The sequence below is a fragment of the Sciurus carolinensis genome, chromosome 12, assembly GCF_902686445.1.
Source record: "Sciurus carolinensis chromosome 12, mSciCar1.2, whole genome shotgun sequence".
NCBI lineage: Eukaryota > Metazoa > Chordata > Mammalia > Rodentia > Sciuridae > Sciurus > Sciurus carolinensis.
Window position 1 is genome coordinate 89,859,763 of NC_062224.1, and position 25,717 is coordinate 89,885,479.

Sequence of the window (25,717 nt, forward strand, 5' to 3'; positions counted from 1 at the left end):
GAAGGAATTGTAAATTAGTATTTTTTTCAGAAAAGATCAAATAGATATTGCACAGAACACGAGGAGATGAGGTATTATTAAAATATTAGCACTAATGCAACTACCTGATTAATATATTCCTCTGAAAAAGTGCAACAACATAATGAACTAAGGGGAAAAAAAACACTTAAAACCTTTAAAAACTTGTATCACACTGTAGATATAACTAACACTCGAAGAACTCAACTCACCTATTACAAAAGAAAATAAGAAAACTTGAGGACATTTGGCTTAGTAAAACAAGTCAGGCACAATGACACTCTCAAATTGTCAAATTCATAGGAACAGAAATCAAAATGGTGTTTGCCAGGGGTTGAAAGGAAAGGGGAATGGTGAGCTGTTGTTCAAAGGGTACAGTCAGTCTCTAAACACGGAGAGCCTGGAGATGACTCTTGGTGAAGGTTGCACAACCGTGCGAAGAAAAACCAATATCAGATAAAAGTATAACCGATTCAAAAAGAAGGAGGAGGAGGAGGAAGAGGAGAGAAGAAAGAGAAGAAGAAAAGTAATACAAGTATCTCAGTCTTGAGAAGGTGAAAAATCTTTTTTTTTTTTTTTTTTTTTTTGAGAAGTCCAAATTTGAGAGTCTTTATTAAACCAGCCGGCTGACTGTCTCACACAATGCCCAAAAAATGGCTATTGGGAAAACAGCCCCGACCACAGGGTTGTAGGGGTTCTTATACCAAAAATTACATCAATCATAAGAGTCTGTTGCTATGATTTGAAATCACACATTAACATCATGAGATCATCGACAGAGTGGGAAGTGGGTCAAAATGACCCTTACCTAGGTACAAACTAAAGAATGGTTACTAACATCCACACAATCACTCTTTACATGGTACATTGTTTAGGAGCAATAGGGATCAAAAGAGAGCAATGAGAAGGTGAAAAATCTTGACACAAAAAACAAAAGAAACAAAGAAGACTCCTTTATGGAGCCTCAATTGCAAAGGGAGATATAATTCAGATATACATAACTATTGTGAGTTAATAGTTTATGAAGCAGAAACTACATAAGACAGGTAAAAGGAAGGAAAATTAATAAATGTCTACTTTCTGTGATCAAGATACTAGCAAGAGACGTGGCTTATGGATTATGCCAACTCTGCACCCCAATAATAAAGAATGAAGTTTACTTTCAAGTGCACATGAAGCAGTCATGAAAACTTGTCCTATATATTAGGCCACAAAGAAAATATAAACTAAATTCCAAATAGATTTATATAAGCCACATTCTCTGGTTATAGTGCAACACACTTAAGCAAAGTAAAAAGGCTGGCATGTACAGTAACTGTACGCAGCAGAAGTCAGTGTTACAAAGAGGATGGATGAGGGTTGAATAAATGAGTTGACTGGCCAGATTGAGCAGTGGATTCCATTAGTTTGCTGGAAGTAGGATGAGAATGGGATAGCAAAGTTGGTTTATAAAGAAGAAAAGAGTCCCACATTGTATTAAAATTAATTGCACTGAGTTGACATGTAATTAGTAATTGAACCACCTTTCACATTTGATTCAGGCATAATGTATTACATTTCCTCTATTATGTGCTTGGTAGATAATGCATCTGCCCAATTTTGTTGCTTCAGGGCCTCCTGCAAAATGTTTGTAACATAAACTTAGAAGCCAGTGTGCTTTCTTGAATGTTATCTGTAATTCAGTTAGAATTGCAGGTCTATTAAAAGAGTATTAACATAGGCAATAAATATTGATTTCCATAAAGATTCAAATGGAAATAAATATGACACAAACCAAATCACTTTTCAGTTTCCTAATGAGGAAAGAACATTGGTAAATACTGAACATCAGACTTTTTAACTACACTTTTAGTGTTAGAAGCGCCAACTTAATACTTATTATCTTAAAGTTCTTTTGGTACTCAAGTATTCTGTGGCCATATGTCTCATTTTATTATAAAACAAGTTTGGTAGATATCATAATACCTAAAATTTACAATAGTGATAATTATATATTCCATCATTCTTAAAGCTTAGCTAGGAAGTAAAGTAGATAGTAAATTAAGTGAATAACATAAAGGAGTTATGAGAATTTTCAAAACTGTCCAGTTTTAATCTGAAATTACTGGAGGCACTGCTGTAAAGAAATCAGCATGGCAGACCTCTTTTTTTTTTTTGAGAAAATAAAAAATTAGAAAAATTCCTTGACTTGAATTCATAATTCCTAACTTTTATATTTAGTTTTAAGAAAATCTGACAGCAGAAAATCAATGGCATCAATTGTACAGCATACATCTCCCTTGGACACTGCTGTGAGAAGGAATTAGCAGACTCTGACTTCCTTCTTTATTTTCCCCATAATGCCTCTCCCTAAATTCAGCATGGACATCTTTATTTTACATATTGCCTTCTCCTTAGTTTATAGTAAATGCTCAAAGGTTAAACAAGGTTAATTCACTAACAAAAGAACAGCAATTCAGAGAAAAGCATGCACATTTCCCTAACTGATGAAGCATCAGAATATTGCAACTTATAAAAGTCTTTAGAACTTACTGTGCCATTCTGTTCTTTCTGGACATAGTATCTTTTGTTCTATTATTGCATTTATTATTTATGTGAATTAAGAAATATCAAGGCATATACATGGTAGAATATTGCCTGTGTTTTATACTAGCTTATACTAACTTATCCCAATTTAATACTTTAATTTCATCTTTTTTTTATATCTTTAAATAAGAAATATCTCTTAGGGAAGAATGACATAAATTACCAATGTCATTTGAAAAACACAAACAATAATCTACACTGATGGGTATGGACTATACCCTGAGATAGCAGGTATTATTTGCTCTGCAAAGTATACTTACAAAGGTAAACAATCATTTGATTTTCTCAGGTCATCATTACTAGATAAATAGTCATCATCTTTTGTGCTTGGCAAATTATTAGGCAGAAATTTTTCTAATTGGTAGGAGAGGGAAAACTGATTCTGGAGATTTAATCAGGTTTAGATTTATTTATACTGTCAGTCTAACACAAGCAAAAAGGTTTTCTCAGTCTGTTTCTGGGAATTTGTGAACAGGCTTCAAGAGAGAGAGTAACATGATGAAAATGAAAAAACATAGGGATCAGGCAGGGCAATGTTAATTTTTAAGACATAATTTAAGAAAGTACTGTAAGGTAGAATTGAGTAAGAAATTTAAAGTCAAACAAGAACAGCCTTGTATGCAAAAAATAGAGTTGGTAATTGTATTAGGTGGAAACTGGCCCTGCTAAATTTTGCTATGCATTTCATAGTCCTAAAAGTAAACATGTCTTGATAAAATAATAGCTACAGATGCTCTTTGCCAAATAAATGTATGTTATTCTTAAAATTACAGGGCAGTATTCAATACACATTTTTAAAATAAAATATTTCATGGTATGCTATCTCTATATAAAAAATTGCCGCAAATTTATTGGCTTCAAACAAAAAGAAATTTTGCTCACAGAACTGCAGTCTGGTCAGGAATGGTGCCTCTTTAGTCACTTGAATTCAACACGACTAGAACTGGAATAGCTGCTTCCAAGATGGCTATGGGTAGCATACTGGTGCTGGCTGTTACTGGGAGACTAGCTGAGACTGCAGATTAGGGACTTTAGTTCTACTCCACATGGACTTTTAAACAGGACTGTTTGGACTTTGTTATATAGTTAAGTATCCAAGAGCCAGCAAGTGGAGGTAGCCACAGTCTTAAGATCTGGGCTCAGAAATCAACATGATACAGCTTCTACCATATGCTAGTGGTCAAAACAGTCACAGAGATTCAAACCACTTCTTGATGTGATGAGAATCAAAGAATTCATGTTTTTCTCCACAATAACCAGTTAGATGACTTGCGGGTTTCATTCCCTAGAAGTCTTTGGGTGAATATGTTACCTATAAAGATTCTGAATTGTAACTATGTTCTTAGCAGAAACAAAACAAAACACCACACCACACAATCCAAAATAACTTAAATGAGCAATAAAACATTTAGAAGAAAAGTATCTCAGAGGATACCAGAATGAATAGAAGAAAACTTAAAGGCCAAGTGACCTTCTCCGATCCCCTAAACTCCTGACTTTTGGCCTTGTGTAATATGTAAAAAACTTAGTTGCTCTACAAAATATAAATAAATGTGTCAGTTCAGTTGCTTAAAAGAAGTTCTGTCTCACATAAAGGTCCCATCTGATGGGCATGTCAAAATGTTGAATGACATAAGCTAGAGCTTCAGGCACCAACTATCTTACTATTCTACTTCTTTTTAAAGTGCTGCTTTACCAACATGATCAGAGATGGATCACCACCAGGGCATTTATGTTCTAAACTTCAGAAAAAAGGAAATAGAAAATGATAAGCAAGCAGCAGCTTTTCAGGACTGTGACTGATAAGTCAACATAGCATCTCAACTCACATGGCACTGGTCAGGATTCAAATGGGAGTGGATCTAGGTAAAAGCAGAAACTGTAGCTTTTGACTATTTGGTCATATACCCAGCCATTATGTACAGGGTTTCATTTATAAAAGGAAAAACTGAAAATTAGATAACAGGGAAGTATTTAGCACTCTCTGAAATAGTAATTCCATTTTTTTCTTTTTGCGGTGCCAGGGATTGAACCTAGCACCTTAGTGCTTGTAAGGCAAACACTCTACCAACTGAGCTATCTCCCCAGCCCTCTGAAATAGTAATTCCAAATATATGGAGACTGTTTCCTTGTCAAAAAAATAATAATTTAAAATATAACTAAAATTCTATAAAATGAAAGTAAAGATATTTCAGTAATGACTTAAAACTATATACACTGAGATGAGGGCTGAGCTTCATTATCATTATCGACTAATTATTAACAACACATGCTAAGGACATACTGTGAAACTGAAAACCACTGAGGTGCAGAGATGACATGGTCCCTACTCTCGCTGTGATTTTGTTGATAATAGTTGACTGGATAATGATACAGAATATGAAAGAATACCTCAGAAAATTCAATCTTTGTGGACAGAGAGAAGATGATAATTAGGAGTGTTATGGTTTGGACTTGGAATATCATCCAAAGTCTCATGAGTTTAAAGGTGGGGCTTTCTAGAAATGAATAGATCATGAGGGTTTTGACCTAATCACTGGATTAATCATTTGGCTGAATGAGCTACTGGGAGGTAGGACCTCGTTGGAAGAAGTAGGTCACGGAGGATGTGCCCCAGAGGGGTTGATCTTCTCTCTGGGCATTTCCTGTTCCTCTCTCTGCTTCCCTGTTGCTGTGAGCTGAGCAGTGTTCCTTCACACGCTCTCTTGACATAGTGTTTCTACCTAGGAAGCAGCCAACCATCCTATGATGGTTGAATCCTATGAAACCATGAACCAGAATAAATCTTTTTTCCTCTAAGTTGTTCCTGTTGGGTATTTCGGTCACAGTGATGAAAAGCCCAACTAATACTAGGAGGAAGAGAGAGAGGAAATAAATCTATATTAGAATTTGCTAATTTGACTATAATATCTGAGTTCCAAGAAAAGATTAAAAACATGAGAAGGTTGAAAGTTACATTTTTAAGGTTACTGTCTTGATTAAGGGAAGGAAACTCTTCCTAGAAAGGAAAGTCAATCCTGATGTTCTCAATTTAGGTCGCAAAGGCAGAGGGAAACATCATCTTCCACTCCATAAGCCATAATCACCACAGCTTAAGATTCACAAAAAAAGATATTCATTTTGGTTTCATTCTTGAAGAATATTTTCACTCAATGTAATACTTCATTTCACAATTAAGAATTGTTTTCCATTATCTTCTAGTTTCTTTATTTGTCATAAATGACAAATGCTTCTCAAAAATGAGAAGCCATCTGTCACTGACATGTTACCTTTTAAGAAATGTGTCCTGCCTTCTTCTCTCCCTCCCTTCCTTTCTTCTTTTTCTTTCTCTTCCTCTTTTTTCCCCAGGTGTTCTCAGAATTTTGCCATAATCTTTAGTTTTTAGAAATTTGTACCTATGTTTTCTTTGTATTTCTCTATATAGGAATTTATTAATATTCTAGAATCTGTACATTTATGATTGTCACCAGACTATAGAAATTTATGGCCTTTGTTTCCCCAAATATTTTTCCCTATAATCTCTCTCTCTCTTCTCTTTCTGAGACTCCATTTACATACTCTCTGGAACAAATTTCTTTTGCCCCACCTTTCTAATTGGCTAAATTTATCTTATCTGTAATTATCCTTAATATTTATTTCAGTTGAGTTATTTCTATTCATTTTTATGCTTACTCATAATTCTGTCAATTATATCTTAAATCTACTAACAGTTTTATTACAGATATAAAATTTAAACTCTAAAATTTATTTCTCTTTTATTATTTCCGTTATTCTGCTAAAGTCTTATGTTTTTATTCACTGTGAACATATTCCTCATGTACTCTTTGTTATAAATATAAAGAGGTAAAGAAATGTTAATTCTAACATCTGGATAATTTTGGATCTCTGCCTTCCTCCTAGACAGGAAGCCAGTTGTTAAAAAACACATATTTCCCTTGTTTTTAGGATACAACATTGTCTTCTTTTCTTAATGAAATTAAATTTTATAGCCAAAATAAAGTTATGTTATGGGGCACAACTTAAGAACAGACCGATCACCACTGAGAAGTCCAAATTTGAGAGTCTTTATTAAGCTGGCCGGCTGACTGTCTCACACAATGTTCCCCAAAACTGGCTATTGGGAGAACAGCCCCGACCACAGGGTTGTAGGGGTTCTTATACCAAAAATCACATCAATCATAAGTGTCTGTTGCTATGATTCAAAATTACAAACTAACATCATGAGATCATCAACAGAGGGGAAGTGGGTCAAAATGAACCTTACCTAGGTACAAACTAAAGAATGGTTGCTAACATCCACACAATTACTGTTTACATGGTACATTGTTTAGGAACAATAGGGATCAAAAGAGAGCAATTCTTTACTACATAGGAGTGCCATTGTATATTATTAAACATGTCACACCAAGTAACTGATGATGGGCACAGAGGTGGGGTGTTCCCATGGGAGAAGTTTATTTCCTACATAATAATGGAGTCTCAGAGCAAAATGGAGTCTGTTTAGTCATTTCCCTTACAGTCTGGCCTATAACATTCTCATGGAGTCAGATCTGTCAGCCCATCACATTCCCCACTGGTTTTTTGTACATAATCAAATCATTGATTTATTAGTAGTATATAGGTGATTATAGTGAGTGTGCAACACCATTAGCTTAACAGACTGGATTTTATCTCTAACATATTTAAGTCCAAATCTATTTGTCTACTATTTGTCTGGTTTCCAGTAATCAGGGCAGTGGTTCCTACAGCTGTGGAGCCCACTATAACTATTCCCACGGAGGGGAACTAAGACAGGGGCTGCTTGTTTAGATATTAGTCCCATATGTTTTCTTTTTTCCTCTTTATTATAATAGTACACCTGGGGAATGATGTGAACAGTTACACAGAATTTATCCCATTTGGTAATCTCAAAAAGTTGATAGGGCTAAGCATGGAGTTATTCCTGACAGTTCAAGCAAGAGAAAGAAACATGTTTAACATTTTTTTCAGTCTTATCTTTAGTTGGTGGTTGGGGTCTCTGAGGGTTGTCCATTTTTCTGTTGTCTTGACTCAGATGTGATGAGTCCATATTGTGAGTAAGGTCCCTTCCATTTCAGCCGGGTGTTAGTCCTTTCTGGAACAATTTGATGTAGACATAGTCTTCTGACTGAAATGGGTGTTGGAAATCAGTGGTCTCTTGGGGCTGGTTCTCTCATAAGTTGAACCTGTTGGAGAGACTTAACAACAGGTTAGAACAGGAGCACGTTCTTGGTAAGGGTGGAGGAAGGGCTCTGAAAGCATTAACATTTTAATCTCTCAGAGGTCATTTGCCCCCAACTTTCTGGACCCAAACTGGCCCTTATTTTTGTGATTTAACCCAATTTACCTATATATATTGACTGTCTTTTTAAAATTTTTATTATTACTCCTCTAATTTAAGGGACTTTTTACTGGTGTAAGGAAAAAGGGCAATGACCACTCTTACTGCTTCGAGCTGAGAGGGGGCAATGTGGGGTGGGGCAAGCAGTAAAAGGTTCCTTTTTAGGGGCAAAAGTCTTGTTCCATGAAAGAAACAAAATACCATGAGTACAAAATAAATAGCATCTGGAACATGTTAATGAATATCATGAAGCTGATAGAAATTAATAATCTCTTACCAGGAGGTGGAAGAGCTGAGAGGTTGTTCCCATAAAAAGATCTAACAAAGTCTAACAAGACTGGAGAGGATAAGGTCTTAATTGTAAATCTTAACACTGTCGGAGTTATCAGGAATGTAAGCACAACATTTAGTTAAGTTACTTAATGTCATCTGATTTTTGTAAAATATCTTTTTACTGGCATGATCATTTTGTTTAGTAGAGATTCCTTTATTTTTGTTACTCAGGGCTAGAGAATCATACTAGCAAACATTGATTAAGTCTACCTGTATCAGAGGTTAGGATGATCTGTAGGCCTTAAACTGACTAAAAACTTATAACTCTAACAGTTTTTCTTGATAGTTATCAGGCATTTTTGTCTAAGAATATTTTTTGTTACCTCCAGTTTTATTTATTTTGGGGGCTAACACAAGTGTACATCTTAAGTTACATGAAAATAACTATTGTTTTGTTTTAAAATGTCCAGGAATGACTGTGTTTTGTGCCGCTTGCCGCCAACCAGTGGGACAAACGACACGTTCACTTCAGAACTTCATGAAGCAGCTTCCGCTTTATTCGGATAACACCCTCAATACATAAGCAGTCTCATGCATAAGCAATTGTAATCAGATATGTCCATCCAATCCTATTAAAGGTCAAGCGATCACGAGCTCAAGCATACATGTAAGATATATCTGTCCACGCGCTAGGCGGCTGAACTAATTATCATACAGCCAATGGTAAACGCTTCCTGTTTTTCTCAAGGTGCATTCAGCACGCCCTTTGGCTCTCTGCCAGTCGCCATCTTGGATGCATGTGGCGTAACCCTGGGCCCCGGGTCTCGCCCGCCACAGTTTTGGTTTTAATTGTTTTGCTAGGTGTTTAAGACCAAGTTTGTCAAATTGACCTTGTTCCTATCTGCTGTTAAGAGTCAGCTGAGTTCCCACAAGGGTCACTCTTAGGGAACTTGAGAGCAGCTTCTTAGCTCCTTTAGTGCCATTCATTAGGTAGGGTCTCCTTGATGAGGTGGCTTCCATTGGAAGCATTAGGGATTTCTCCCTTTCCCAAGGACCTCCTCTGCAGCAGGTGCACTGATTGACTTCTCATCCTCTAGTGGTCTCATCAACCTCCCTGATCAGAAGGTCGTGTGGCCCAGAGTTGTAAAGCTCTTAGAGAAGTTCTCTTGTTCCCTGGGTTTAGGCTGACTCTGAGGGCAAGAGCCAAATATTGATTTTTCTTGACCCCTTTATTTTAATCTCAATCTTTAAGTTTTGATCTTAAACATCCAGCAAGTCAGTTTCACCAGTCATACAGTAAGAGTACTGGGTTTTATCTTTAATGTTTATGATTTTATAGTTATTTAGCAACTCTTATTAAACTGGGGTCTATATTATCTGTCCTATAGGTGATGGCTTATTATCTCAAATTTAGATTGTTCTTGAAGCAGTACCTCTTTAAAACATTAGTCAACAGTTACAGAGTTTACAAGGAAAATACAAAAATGGAATTAACAACAGTAAAATCATATTTAGTTGTGTAATAGCTGTCTTAAATTTTGGCTGAGCTATATATTATGTCCCCTGTTTGAGATCACAGTAATTTTATAACAAAAAAATCAATCTTTTGAATGTAACTTTAAATGAGCTGAAGTCTGACTTATTTTGGCGCCATTGTAACATGTATAAGGTATGAAGCAGGGCCTTATCTTAGGTAAGGCAGGGCTCTTTATAAATCTTAGGTAAAGCAGTCCTAGTTCTGAAGCTGACATTTATCTTTTTAAATATCACTTTATAAAGTTTACATATATTTTTCCCAAGTCTATTTGAATGCTAGTTAACACAATATGATATTACATCTAAACATGAAACAAAGAAAGCTGAGAGAGCTTTTAACTTTTTTGTGTGTAGTGAAGTGGCAAAATGTTTTCCTGTTTCATGATCAATCCCATATATGTTAAATCTGATTTAGTTATTTTTTTTAAAAGCCAAGTTATCAGAGAATTGTATTGAGCCCTATCAGTCATTTCTTTCCTGTTGAAGAAAAACCTAGAAACAATGGATATTAGACATTTTATTTATTTTTTGACCACCTGGAAACAAAACTGTGTTAGTAACTCGAAAGCCATACTTTTGTTTACCCAATTTAAAAACCTTTTAAATCATGTGAATCAAAAATATTTGGATCCATTTTTTAAAATTTTAATTTATGAGCTCATATGTCAACTTTGGTACCACATATATGTAAACATGACAATACACTGGTGTACACATACATAAATAGATGGACAAAGGCCTTATAGCTTATTTCTTAAAACCCATTAGACTGAGAGCTAACCCCTGTAAACTGGCCTCTGAATGAAACAGAGCATTAAGGAAAACTTATACTTGAATAAAATAGGTCTGATCAAAAATTAACCTAGGCACACCAGATCAAAATTATGAACTCAAAAAAAATAGAATTTTAAAAGTCTTTTTGGCCTCCATCCTGAGATGAAAAAGAATTAAGAGAATATAGACAAAGGTTTTGCCCTATCCCTTCCTGAAGGAGTTTCCCGAAGAGACAGTAAGGGAGCTGCTTCCATTGGTCTCCTTGGGAGAGCCCCCTCAGTTTGGGATCTTGTTCTAAATCGGTTTTTCTGGTCTCTTGGATAGTAGCCATCAGAATGTTAGCCTGGCATCTTGGTGGACCAATTCCAATAGTTGGAAGTTCCTATTGGCAGCTGTTTCTATTTTAATGTAAGCTTCAGTGAACATGGCTAAAAACATTTTTAACCATTTTTTCCCCAAATTTGACTATAAAACATTTGATCAAAATGTTTAGGCTGCCCAAAGACAATTTGGAGGTCCCCTGAGAGGGCCATCTGACCTTGAAAGTTGGTTATTCTCTCTTACAGAATCTAGAGAGAGAAAAGATATCACAGTGGGTTACATAGTCACTGGCTCTCTTCTGGAATTCCTGGAAATTAGTTAACATGCACTGGAGGGGAGTACATGACTGACGTGAGGGAGACTGACCCATGCTTACACTTAAGGGTGACCAAAAAACAGAAAAGGACAAACAAACAGAACAGATAAAACACCAAAGACATGGACAAGTGGCAACTCCAGATTCCAGACCAGAGGAACTGAGCAACGTCTTGCTAGTCCCGGACTTGGGAAGTAATGCTGTGTCCAGCCTTCCTCAGAGTCCCCAGATGCGGATCTGCCAGAAACAGACTTACTGGTCCCCCAGGGGTGAAGAAACAGGTGACTCTCTTGGAGAATTTAATTCAGTCCTGGGGCGGGGCTCCACAGACTGTGCAGCCTGGGGCTGAGGAACATCTCTCAGAGGCCTACCCCTAGGAGCAATGTTGTGGCCTCTCCCCTCCGCAGGAGTTTCCAGGTCAGTGGTGAGCGGTGATTGCTCACTAGGCAGCAAGGATCTCGCTGGGGCCTCCAAATGTTATGGGGCGCAACTTAAGAACAGACCGATCACCACTGAGAAGTCCAAATTTGAGAGTCTTTATTAAGCTGGCCGGCTGACTGTCTCACACAATGCCCCCAAAAAATGGCTATTGGGAGAACAGCCCCGACCACAGGGTTGTAGGGGTTCTTATACCAAAAATCACATCAATCATAAGTGTCTGTTGCTATGATTCGAAATTACAAACTAACATCATGAGATCATCAACAGAGGGGGAAGTGGGTCAAAATGAACCTTACCTAGGTACAAACTAAAGAATGGTTGCTAACATCCACACAATTACTGTTTACATGGTACATTGTTTAGGAGCAATAGGGATCAAAAGAGAGCAATTCTTTATTACATAGGAGTTGCCATTGTATATTATTAAACATGTCACACCAAGTAACTGATGATGGGCACAGAGGTGGGGTGTTCCCATGGGAGAAGCTTATTTCCTACATAATATGGAGTCTCAGAGCAAAATGGAGTCTGTTTAGTCATTTCCCTTACAGTCTGGCCTATAACATTCTCATGGAGTCAGATCTATCAGCCCATCACAGTTACACTCACAGTATACCTAGTTTCATTATTTTCTTCTACCCTATCACATACGTGCACTTCTTGGTTTTTATTTTCTACTTTTAAGTACATGCATACAAATCCATTTATAATATATTTTTAGGGTCCCTGAATTTATTTTCTAGTATCCATAGTGCTATTCTGTAGGAGATCATGTGACAACTTTGCTTTTTGTCATAAAATATGTTCATATATGCAAACTGAGCATAAAAATAAGAATTTTCTTGTTTTCTTTGCCTGGTTTTCCAAGTTCAATTGTCACATAATTTAAAGTAAGATAGTAAACAAGTTTTAGGAGATATGTCAAGAGATTATAAACATGCTCTGCCAGCATTAGTTCGTAATATAAGCATCAGAAGATAAGGTAATGAGTATTGAAGAGCCAGTAGTAAAAGTTTCTTTAAAAAAAAAAAAAGCTGTCTGCATGCTATATCCATGATTGAGAGAATCATGGGAGACTCCCATTAACTCCCATTCAACTTTGAGTGAAAGTGGGATAGGAAGATTTTTGTTTGTTTGTTTGTTTTGAGGTGATGGGGATAGAACCCAGGGCCTTAAACAGGCTGTACAAGTGCTTCTTCACTGAGCTACATATCCAGGCCTGGAAGCTTCTTACAACCACTTTGCCCATAGTTTAAATGGTGTAGGGAATAGCCCATGTCTCATGGTTAGAATTTAAGATTAACTGAAGGCACATGTTTGGTAAAAATGTAAAGACATCACTACATTGGCAACATCCTCCATTTCCAAATATCAGTGGCTAGAACTGTACCTGCTGAAAATGGCTTGTTGTGTTTTGTCTTCAAAAAGCTCTACTTAAAAGGCCAACTTGGAGGAGTGGTGTAACTCCAACAGAGAAACAGACTCTAAAGTCAGGCCTGACATTTTTGTCAATGTAACTACCCTACATCCTGGGTGATCTATATAATGAATTTCCTTAAGAATCAATAAATGCTCCATGATATTTTTATTTATATGCTTCTTAGTTATTTAATAAAATCACACTTACATTATTTTTCCTATATTTTAGTTGAATCTATAATTGAATTATACTTGACACTTTTAAGCAATATCACAAAAATCATTCTTGATCTCACTGCATAAAATGGGCTACATTATTGAAGAAATGAAAAAAAACTATATTTCATCTTTGACAGAAACATGTCAGAATGTTTTTTGGGAAGCAGAAATGCAAGATGTGTCCCTTGTTGCAGCAGTTTTGACTGGAGGAGAGTCCTTAGGAAACTGCAGTTAGTTAAAATTTGAAGACTGTGATCATGTACTTGTGTAAACTAAACTTTCTTAAATATCTTCACAGCATTTAAATAATAAATATATGCAATGCATTAGAAAATCTGTGAGAAATAGAGTGAATCTGTTAGAGATACATCTAGATATCTCTTGTGGATCAATTACTCCCATGCTTTGGAAGCTGAGCAAAAAATCTGGCTCGACAAATTCAAGTGCTCAAAGAACTCAGTGAATAGTAACACCACTGAGGTTCAGACACACATTGCTAATTTCTTCCTGTTTGTCTAGGTAATTTTCATTGTTACATTTTTCTCTTTTTTCCCCAGTACGGATTACTATTGAGACTTTTCCTACAAGTGAAAGGTCGGGATAATGAAACATGATGCTGTGCTTCAAAGTGTTTTTCTGCAACAATTCCCATTTTAAAATTTACCCCATGTAATAAATATAATTATAGTTTTTATCAAGTAATAATAATAAATACCTAAACAACTTGATCAAACATTTTTTGATTAAGTAGTGTCATTGGAAGCAGATCATGAATCATCATTTCTTTCCATTGAATAATTCATATGTGATAATGACTATTGCCTTAATTACTCAATTTAATAAAATATGACAAGGCTGATGAAATATTTTTAAAAGTGCACATTTTATTGAGATAAAGAGGAAAAAAACCCTAATTTTAAAATCAATCCCAATTATTTTCTTTTTTCTTTTCTTTTCTTTCTTTTTGGTATCAGGGATTGAATCCAGGGGTGCTTAACCACTAAGCCATATCCCTAGACTATTTTATTTTTCACTTGGAGACAAGGTCTCAGTATGTTGCTCAGGACCTCACTAAGTTGCTGAGGCTGGTTTTGAATTTATGATTCTCCTGAACCACTGGGATTACAGGCATGGGGCACCATGCCCAGTCTAGCTACTGAATCTGGATTTATAAACTACCATTACATATTTCAAAACATGGAGGAAGAGTTACTCCTTGATGAAGGGAATTTAAGTGATCTGTTATTCAATACTATGAAACAGCACCACTTCCCCCTAAATAAAATAATTTTACCTTTTTTTTTTCATTTTGTCAGATTATGGATGTAATATAAACTCCAGTAAATACATACATACAGATATAAAAATCTTATTACTTTTCATCACACTTCTAAAATAAATATTGACCTTTCCATGTTGGAAAATTAGGTGATCAACCAAATTGGGAGCACTGAACTGAATCTGGTCTAACATAAGTCTTTATCTGCAGAAAAATTTCAGCACATCTCCAATTTCATACTTTTCTCATTTTGGATGAGCATCTATATTTGCTTGTAAAATTGGAAGAGAACATTCTCTTTCTGAAAATAAAAGGAAATGAATATATGTGAAATTTGCAAAAATTTAAAACATGCTATATAAAAATAGATGCTCAGAAGAGTATAACATATATTCTTGAAGTAATTATTTACGCTCAATAAATATGTCCAAAATTCTTTAGGCAAATTAGGAAATTGAGCAACAAAGAAATCTTTTGCATGAGAATCTCTTCAAGATTATATAAGAAAGTCCTGAAAGTTACTTATAACATAAATTAATTAGTTTATTTAACAATATAATTTCAATTTTACTGTTTAGGGAATAGAAGCTTAATCTCTTATTATTTGTGTTTAAAATAGAATATGAATAGTTTTCTCACTGAAACAACAAGAAAAATTTCTTTGAAATGATAGAAAGTAAAATGTGACATATTTAATTATATTGTTTCAAAAAGTGATTATTGTGTTTAAAAAGTAGATATTTGGAAAAACCAACAACTTATCTAAAAAAGATTTAGTTGGAGATAATATTAAAAAGTAAATAAATCCTAATTTTATAAAGAGGTAAATATATATCAATGACTCTTTTTAACTTTTGATTAACATTTATTAATTGCACATATTAATGTATTTCAGTGCAATATTTTAATACATCCATACTGATCAAATTCAGCCTCTCTATTCTTTCTCATCCTTTTCCCAACCTCTAGAAATCACTAGTCTACATTCAGGTGGACTTTTTCCTTTGTAACTTCCACTAAAGAAAAAGAACATGTAGTACTTGTCTTTCTGTGCCTGGCTTATTTCACTCAACATAAACCTCCGGTTCCATTCATTTTGCTACAAGTGATTTCATTCTTCTTTATGGCTGAATAATATTTCACTGTGCATGTATATCACATTTTCTTGATCTGTTCATCTACTGAGAACCTGGGTTGATTCCATATCTTAATTATTGTGACTCATTCCACAATAAACATGAGTGTTCAGGTTTATCTTTGGTAAGCTGATTTATTTTCCTCTGGATATATACTCAAAGATGAGATAGCAGGATCATATGGGAGATCTAGTTTTAGTTTTCTGAAGAACTTCTTCATAATGATAGGGTTAATTTAAATTCCTACTCACAGTGCATAGAGTTCTTTTTTTCTGCATTCTCATCAGTTTGTATATATTGTGTTTTTGAGAGCAGCGATTCTAATGGAAATAAAATGTTACCTCATTGTATTTTTGATATGCATTTCCCTGATGGCTAATGATAGAATTTTTTCATATATGTATTGACTGTTTGTATTTCTTCTTTTGAGAAGTAGCGTTTGAGATCATTGGACCAATTTTAACTGGGTTACTTGTTTTTGTCATTGTTTTAGTTTTAGTTCCTTAGATATTCTGGATAATAATCCTGTGTTAGATAAAAAGTTGGAAAATATTTTCTCTCTTTCTGTAGGTAGTCCCTTTACTGATTATTTCCACTGCTTTGCACAAATTTCAATGTGATCAACTAATGGTTGCCTATAAAGCTGTCATCTTATATAACCACATGTGACTGCTGTCCTTTCCAACAAGAATATGATAGTGATGCTGAAGATCATTTTGATTCTTAAAACTTCTAGGGACTTTTACTGAAATAGCAGAAACTGGAATTTTAGACTTTATTCAGTTTTGAATAAAGCTTTAGGAAAGCTTCTTCCAAAATATATTTTATACTACATGTTCTTATATATCAAAAAAGAGATAAACCAGTAGCAGATAAAGCAGATACAGTTGTCAAAGAATATTTAAGAACTGAAGGGTCAAAGAATAATGTTTAATGCCGAGAGGACAATTTGCATCTCTCTCTCTCTCTCTCTCTCTCTCTCTCTCTCATATATATATATATATATATATATATATTATATATATATATATATATTTTTTTTTTTAACAATTCCAAATGTTCTCCAAAAGCCCATGTGTTGAAGACTTTGTCCCTAATGCAGCAGTGCTCAGAGGTGGGACCATGGGCAGGGAAAAAAAATCATAAGGGCTCTGACCTTATAAATTGATTATGAGATTAATAAGGGGGATTCATCACTCAGTGGGCTATTGGGAGGGGTAGAAACTTCAGAAGGAGGGATGTAGTTGAAGGATGTAGGTCACTGGAGGAATTCCCTTGAGGGTACATTTTGTCATTTTATCCCAGGCTCGCTTTCTCACTCCCTCCTAATCTCTTCTTCCTGGTCACCGTGAGGTAAGCAGCAGTGCTCCACCATGGGCCACCTGCCTTCATGCTCTACTTTGCCAGAACCACAAGTCAGTAGGGTTAAGTAACCATGGGTAGTAAACAGAAACCACACAAAGATACTGAGACCCAACGGAGTAACCAGAGACATTATCCAGATACCATGAGCAGGTACAGTGAACAGACAAGAACTAGATACCATGAGCAATAAGCAAAGAAATGAGCAAGATATCACACCAGGTATGGTAACCAGACACATTAGCCAGATATCATGATGAGAGACATTAACCAGACACCATGATCAGGAATAGTAACCAGAAACAACAAATAGATACCAAGACCAGGAATAGTAACCTGAGAAAATAATCAGATACTAAGACCAGGTAATCAGAAACGAAACCCAGATTTTGTAACCATATACAGTAAGTAGAGAATTTATCCAGATCCCATGACCTGATCCAGTAAGTAGACATTACCCAGATATCATGACAAGGTAGAATATCCAGAGACATTAGTCAGATACTGTGTCCAGGTATAGTAACCAGAGATGACACCAGATACCATGACTTGGTACAAAAACCAGAGACATAATCCAGATAGCCTGAACAGGTACATTAAAGAGAGACAATATCCACAGACTGTCTCCAGGCACAGTAAACTGAAACATTAACAAGATACCATGACCAGGTACAGTAATTAGAGACTTTACCCAGATACTTTTAGAGACATTAGCCAGACGACAGTCATGGAACACTATACAGAGACAATAATCAAATAACATGACTAGGTAAAGTGAACAGACACCTTGACCAGATACACTAATCAAAGACAATGCCCAGGTACCATAGCCAGGAAGAGTACAGACAGGTAATATGTAGATATTATGACCAGGTATACTAAACAGGCACATTAGGCAGATACTATGACCAGTTCAGATTCAGAGATGATACACAGACATAGTGACATGGTACAACAACCAGAAACCATAGCAGGACATTAGACAGATACAGTGACCAGGCACAGTACACAGAAAAACCAGTAGATAACATGAATCAGCACAGTTACCACTGACATTAGCCAGACACCATGACAATGTACACTAATCAGAGACATTATTCAGAATCTGTGACCAGGTACATTACTCAGAGACAATAATGATACAGTGACCAGGTGCAGAATTCAGAGACATTAGACACTGGAACCAGATACATTAACCAGAGAAATTAATCAGATATTGTGATCAGGTACAGTTAACCAGAGACATTAGGAATATTCCATGAGCTGGTACAGTACACAGAAACAATAATTAGATTGACCAGGTATAGTAACCAGAGAAATTATGACCAGATATTATGACCAGGTACAGTCACACAGACAGTAATCAGATAACAGGACTAGGTACATTAAGCAGAGTCAATAACCATATACCCTAACCAGACACTAGCAAGGATTCAGACAAAGGCTGAAAGTCTATGTTGTGCAAATACAGTGGGACCAGCACACTTCCACACTGCTCTTGGATACATATTTTTGTATGGCACCACTATATTGGAGCATTATTTTCCAGTAGATAAGAAGAAACTATAAAATGTACATAGCATTTACCAAGTAATTATGCCCTGGCATATTATAAGGAAAATAACAAGAGATGCTAAAAAAGACATGTACACCAAGTATTCACCACAGCATTGCTTATAAGAGTCCCCAAATGAAAGCAAATTAAACTCCCTTTCAATTGGAAAGAGTAAAGAAAACAGAGGTACTATACAAAATTCTCATATTACATAAAATATCACCTGCTAAAAGGAGTTTGGATGCCTGCAAAAGATGGATCTTTCTGCAGAAGCCTAGCAGGCTTTCCAGGTCTCAAGGGCTTTCCCGGTTTTCACCCTCCCAGCTGCCTCTTTCCAGACTCTCCTGCCCAGTGAACAGAAAAGCTGTCCTCCCAGTTCTCCAAGTCAAATATCCATAAAGGTTAGGAGTTCTCAATACTTTCTAAATTCTCTGCTAGGAAAGCCATCCCCTCTGCCAGTCCTGAAGGCACTGCCTTCCAGACACTGTCTCTGGGCCACCGCACTCTATTTGCTCTCTGTCCTCCAGTTCCCCTCCTGTATACATAAGCTGTCCCTTCTCCACAAGTCCCCTCTCCCTCTCCCACTACTTCCTGTCTCCAACCTCCTCCTCCTCTAGCCTATCATCTCCCTCCTCTCCCTCCCACACCCATTCTTCTCCTCCTGCACTCCTCCAGTCCTCCCTTTCCAGCTTCTTCTGCTCCGTGACAGCTCTCTCTTTCCTTACCCCAGCTCTCTACTGCCTTCTGTCCCGTCACCTCCCCTCTCCTTGCTTCTTTCCCTATTTCCCCATTCCTACCTACTATCTCCCCTCCTCAACTTCCCTCTCTAGAGTTTAGTCTGCAATAGGTCTCCTCTCTCAGGGATGACCCTGGGAAACCTCCTCCTGGGGTTGCTTCCACTCTCCAAATCAGAGGCCATCATATACCTCTAGATATTCCAGAACTAAAGTTGATCCCCTTTTCCCTGCTGACTCTGATCCCTTAAATGCTTCCTGGCTTTCTCAGCAGTTCCAGCTCTTGAGAAAACACCCATCGATCTTTCCTGAGCAACTGAGTGTACACTAATGAGGTATGGAGGAGGGCTGTCAATTCAAAGTCAGATCAACTCATAGGTGCAAAAAAGATTGCATCTCAACAATAATATGGCTACGCTGGTGGGACACATGGCCACTACCTAAGCAGACATTATCATAGGAACTCCTATGCAAGTTCCACTTTCCCGAGTGGGAGAGAATCTATTTCTCAGTCCAGGGCTTGTATATTGAAGCACAATGATATAAATTTTCTAAAGGAGCACAATGTCCTTTAATTCAGAAAATCAAGTGTGACTAAATACATTGGAATCCACACCACCAGATTGTAGTACTGGGTTAAACAACCAGGGAGGACCTCAAAAAACACATACTGGGAAAACACCACAGCAGAGGGGGAGGAGCTCAGGCACCTGGTCACACCTAGCGTTGCCCCGACTTCGGGCAGTGCTCTGGGTTGAACAGAAGGACTTCGCATGGAAATTCCCAGCTGCATGGAGACAGAGGGAGCTCGGGCAAAGGCCACATCATCAGAAGTATTCAAAGCAGCCCTGTGTTTTGTTGGTCGTCATTAAGGAAACGAGCTTAGTAAGGCCCAACCCTCCAGGGATCAGTCTAGGTGAGCTGACACATGTGTACACGAGGAACACTGTGACATCAGGTGCCCCAGGGGGCTGCCTGGGGCTGCCTGGGAGCAGAGCACAAAATGAGAATGAGATCTGCAAGAGCAAGGGACCCCTTCTGGACATTGAAGGGAACCTCTGGGGACCAGAGAGAAAGAGCTGTAGGACAACAAAATGGAAAGGAGAGGGATGGCCACTGGAACGTCTGCCTGCAGACTTCAGCCCAGAAGCAAAGAAGAGCAGCTTGCAGGGAGGGCCTGATGGCCAGAGGAGCTGGAGGAAGGCCACGGTGCCCTGACACGGGCAGTCCTCCCGTCTCGGGAGTCGCCCAGAGTGAAAACACATGAAACGCTCCTGTCCCAAGATGGGCCATGCCAGAGTGCAGAGAAATCGCCATGTGGTTTTCGGGTTACAGAACCGAGAGAGGAAGAGCATCTAGGCAGGGCAGAACACAAGTAGCGTGTTCCAGGCGGAAGGAAGAGCAAGGACAGGGGCCCTGGCTCCAAATGTGCTTAGAGAGAACAAAGGACAAGGGAGCCTTGGCAGGCGACCCCACTGAGGGACCAGGATCCCATGCTAAGACACACGAGTGTCAGATCAAGATCAAACAGGGGCTTAGAGGTTCTTGTGTCCTTGCGGTCACTGGGAAAACTGAGGCCCTGGCAAGGGGAGCCTCCTAGCTCCGTCCCTTCCCTATCACCCTCAGTACACTCTCCTTATTCCCCACAATGCTGTACCTGGGTCGGACTCACACAAGCGTGGTGCCACCCACCCTCCTTGTACCCACTTCACCTAGGGTGACACACACACACAGCTCTTCAGACGGGCTAGGAAGAATATCTGGAATCCCGAGGGGTCCCCCAGTGAACTACATCGGCAGGCGCTCTGCACCACCCAGCATCTCCGGGCCACCTTCGGAAAAGTCACCAGATGGGATCTGGAAAGCACCCAGTCAGATGACAGTACAGGTCATGTGAATCGCACCTGAGTCTGACTCTTACAAGATCTGTCGGTTTCATGTGTCGGTTAAAGACCACGGTCCTCCACGATGGCACGCACAACATCTGACTCAGAGCAGAGAGAGGCAGGCAACTGAGAGAGCCAGAAGAGAGTTCCCTGGAAGCCACTATCCTGACCAAGGTTCCCCACTTGACCTCACACTCACTCTCTCTCACCTGAGACCAAGGCTGGGGGAAAGGAGAGCACATGGAAACGGATGTACATGGTGGTCCCTACACTGTGCCTCACTCTCTCCCAGATCCGCCTTATTGCCGTGGTCGGCTGTACATGAGACTAAAGTGTGGGTTCCGTTTTGTCACAGGTCACACATTCTCTCACAGGAGTTTGTGGGCTCCTGCGGCTAAGTGCAATGACACGTGTGCGCGCTCACGCGCACCCGCACACACGCGCACACACACACACACACACACTCACTTTCGCACAGATGATGGCCTCAGTAAGGCCTCTTGAATGAATGAGAACTCTGAGGGGCTCAGAGCTCGGTGACATGTCCACAGTAAATCAGAGGGTCACTGGATGAGAATGGATCTGAAAGGAGCCATCCGACTCCAAAAGCTGTGCCCAATCCACCTTCTATGCAAAGCCTGCACTCCTCTTCTGCTCTGCGTCTTCACAGTCCACCCACACCTCATGACTTGAAGGCTTGGTCCCCCCAGGGAGCAGTGTTGAGAGGTGGGGTCCTTGCCTGGGTGCTTGGATCCCCGGGGCTCTGAGCTCCTGACGGGATGGAGCCTTCAGTGGATCTGTAACTAGCGGGCTCTGGGGAAGTGGTAGAGACTTTGGGAGGGGCGCCCAGTGGGAGGAAAGAGGTCAGCGGGGGCATGCTCTCTCAGGCCAGGTCCTGTCCCTGGTCCCTTCCTCCTCCTGTCTCTTCACCAGGGACCAGCAGGGTGAGGACGTGCCCCACAGGCTCTGCATTCCTGGGCCCCAGGCGGCTCAGAGCCTAGCACCTCCCCAAGTACTTGGAATCCTGGGTTTCCCAAGACCACCTCCACAGGCCTCTGGAGTCACTCTTCCCTTGCAACATTCCCAGGACCACAGGACCGCCCCCTGCACCAAGGAATAGGTGCCTAGGCCTGACTCTGAGAGCAGGACCCAAGCCGGTGAAGTCTCTGTGCTCCTCTTGGGAGCAGTCACGTGATGAGATCCAGGAGGAAGAGCAATTTATTCAGAAGCCGCCAGGGGGAGGCATCCCAGGGACAAGTCTCTGAGGTTTTCCTTGCAGCCCCCCGCCGGCGAGCAGTCGCTCCACTGGTCTGCAGGTGTCCCAGGTGGGACGCCCCCCAGACTGGAACCAAGGGCAAGGAGGCGCCTGCAGGTTGCACACCTCTGGGCACGCAGCCGTCGCCTCCAGCAATGAGATCCCAAGCCATCAGCCTGAGGGGAGAGTGATGCACTGGCTGGCGAGGGCACATCACCCCCGCCCCGTTGGACCACGCCCACCTAGAGGGGCCCGGGCTTGGGAAAGGACATCAGCGAGGGCCCAGGGGCAGGATCGGGCTGCACAGACCCACCTGCTTGGCCACGCCCACGCCTCAGCCGACCCCAGATTCCGGAGCCACTCTCTTTCGAGATCGTCCACTGTGTGCCCGACGTCCTGTGCTGGTAGGAGCCACCCGGTTTTCCCGACTGGACTCTGTCCTGGGGGCCTCCAGGCAGCAACAACAGCACACACGTGCCAGGCAGGCGAGGATCCTCCTGGTCACCCGCCTCCAGGTCTTGGTGCCTTCGCGGGAAGAAGGGGAAGAAGCCCTGGGCCCGCCCTGTGCTTGCGGGGTAAGGGGGGCGGTGCGCTTGCCTCTTGACACCCCCTGGGGGGACCTGTGGCCTTCCGTCTTGGTGCATTCCCTGCAAGAGCGCCCCGACCTGCCTAGAGCTGGCTCCGTGGGGACTGCTGCACGCTTGCCTCTTGACACCCCCTGGGGGGCCCTGTGGCCCTCCGTTTTGGTGACTTCCGGGGAAGAAGCCTTGGTCCCGCCCTGGGCTTGCTCGGAGTGGGGGGCGGCGGGCTTCCCTCTTGACACTCCCTGGGGGGCCCTGTGGCCCTCCGTCTTGGTGCATTCCCTGCAAGAGCGCCCCGTCCGGCCCAGGGCTGGCTCGGTGGGGACAGCGGCAAGCTTGCCTCTTGACACCCCCTGGGGGGCCCCCTGGGCCTCCTCCTGTGACCTGCCGCCTCCAGACCCGGGGCTGGGCGGCAGGGCGGCAAGGTCCTCTTGCGGGGTTCCTCCTGGCGCCGGGCTGCGGGCCTGCAGGCTGCGCAGGGCCACGGCAGGCAGACTGGCTCTCCTGCAGGCCCTCTGCTCCTCACAACGCTGCTGCGCCTCGGTCACCATGCGCTGGGGGTAAAGGCTGGGCTCGCTGGCTCTCCTCTGGCGGGGTTCAGGGAGCCCGAGAGAGCCCGAGGACGAGGATGGCCTTGGCCGCCTCCTTGGGACCGCCAAGACTGTCCCCTGGCTTTGCAGGTGCCTGAGCAAAAGGTAGGTAGCCATGGCTGCGTCGAACTTGCGGCCCATCAAGGACCTCCAGGTGTCCGCGAGCCCGTAACCCAGATCCAGCATGAGCGTCACCGTCAAGGGGTCTGGGTAGACCGGGGCGCACTCACTGACACCGCTCGGGCAGGGCCGCCCGGCCGCGCTCAGCCACCGGTGCCGCAGGACTTCGCCCAGCTTGGGCCTCTCCGCGGCCTCCACCGTCAGCATTTGGGCCACCAGGCTCCTTGCGGCGGCGGACGCGCGGCCTGGAGAGTCGTAGGTGCCCTGCAGGACCTGCTCCATCAGCGCCCCGACCGTGGTCCCGGGGAATGGCAGGCGCCCCGTCAGCATGAAGTACAGGAGGACGCCCAGGCTCCACACGTCCACCGCGGGGCCGTCGTACTCCTCCGCCAGGAACAGCTCCGGGGCCCAGTAGGCCGGCGTGCCGCACGTGGTGTCCAGCCTCTCTCCCGGCGTGAACAGGCGGCCCAGGCCAAAGTCGCACAGCTTCGCGTGGCCTCGGCCGTCCAGCAGGATGTTCTCGGCCTTCACGTCCCTGTGGGCGATGCCCTTCTCGTGGCAGTAGTGCAGGGCGCTGGCCACCTGCAGGAACAGTCCCTGCGCCTCCTCCTCCTGCAGGCCCACCCCCTCCGGGACGTGCTGCTGCAGCTGGCCCCCGCCGGCGTACTCCATCACCACGTAGATGTGGTCGGTCGTCTCCAGCACCTGGAACAACTGCACCACGTTGGGGTGCTCCACGGCCTTCATGATCTCCACCTCGGACGCGATGGAGGCCAGGCCCGTCTTGCCCTTGCCCTTGCCCAGCACTTTCACGGCCACCTCTGTCTCCGTCAGGATGTGGCGGGCCAGCCTGACGGTGCCAAAGCTGCCCTGCCCGATGTCCCCCAGGACCCGATACTGCCCCGCCAGGGCGTCCCCCGACCAGGAGCTGGCCGAGAGGCCCCGCTGCAGGCTCATCCCCGCACTACTCTCACTACCGCTACTCTCACTCCGCATCTCGGCGGCCAAGCCACCCGAGGAAGCTAGCTCAAAACAACACAAAAAACAAAACCAACAAACAAAGCAGAACTAAAACAACAAAGCAACACAACAACACCCACAAATCAAAGAGACAATCCGCACACCACAACCGCCAAACCACCAAACCACCAAACGCTCTAACTACCTGGGAGTCCGACAGGTCACCAAAACAGCTCCCTGCACAATGGACGAAGCCCCAGTGCCGCAGCTGCCTTACATAGCCGGCCGCGGGACTCCCTCACAATGGCCCCTTGTGAGGTCACGGCAACAAAAGGCCCTGTGGCTGCTGGCCTGGGACCACACTGTTCCTCTCCCTGGGGGCTTCTGGTTCCAGCGGCTTCGCCTTCAATGGGAGCCCAACATGTGCCTCACAAGTGCGGGGACCCTGGCCCCCATCCCCAGAACTTTGGGTTCTCTGGAGACAGGCCCTCACTCTATAGTCACCCACACTGCTTCGCACTCGTGCTGCCAGGGCCTGTCTCAAGCACACCTGGCATGACACTTGTGCCCCATCTTACCCGGGTTGATATAGGAGCCAGAGTGTATGTGTGTTTGTGGGTTTGTGAGTGTGTGTGCGCCCACGCCCGAGAGAGAGAGAGAGAGAGAGAGAGAGAGAGAGAGAGAGACGGAGAGAGGCAGAGTGTGTGTGTGTGTGTGTGTGTGTGTGTGAATCTGTGTGTGAATCTGTGTGTGTGAGTGTGGCTGAGTTACTGTGCGTGTGTGTGCGCGTCTGTGTGTGAGAGGGGCAGATTACGTGTGTGTCAGAGTGAATGTGTGAGCGTGAGAGTGTGTGTGTGTGTGTGAGTGTGAGAGTGTGTGCGTGAGTTAATGTGTGTTAGTTCCAATGTGTGTGTTATGAGTTTGCCTGTGTGGGAATGTGTGTGAGAGTGAGTGTGTGTGTATGTGGGCGTATGTGTGTGTGTGTGTGTGTGTGTAG

The 25,717-nt window shown here is 41.8% G+C and overlaps 1 protein-coding gene across 1 annotated transcript; it reads right to left on the reverse strand.

The window, feature by feature from the left end:
• Positions 1-22,803: 22,803 nt before the first annotated feature.
• LOC124961422 (sperm motility kinase-like) lies at positions 22,804-24,756 on the reverse strand. The gene has a single exon (XM_047519979.1). The coding sequence runs from the start codon at positions 24,754-24,756 to the stop codon at positions 22,804-22,806; it is 1,953 nt and encodes a 650-aa protein (XP_047375935.1).
• Positions 24,757-25,717: the final 961 nt, after the last annotated feature.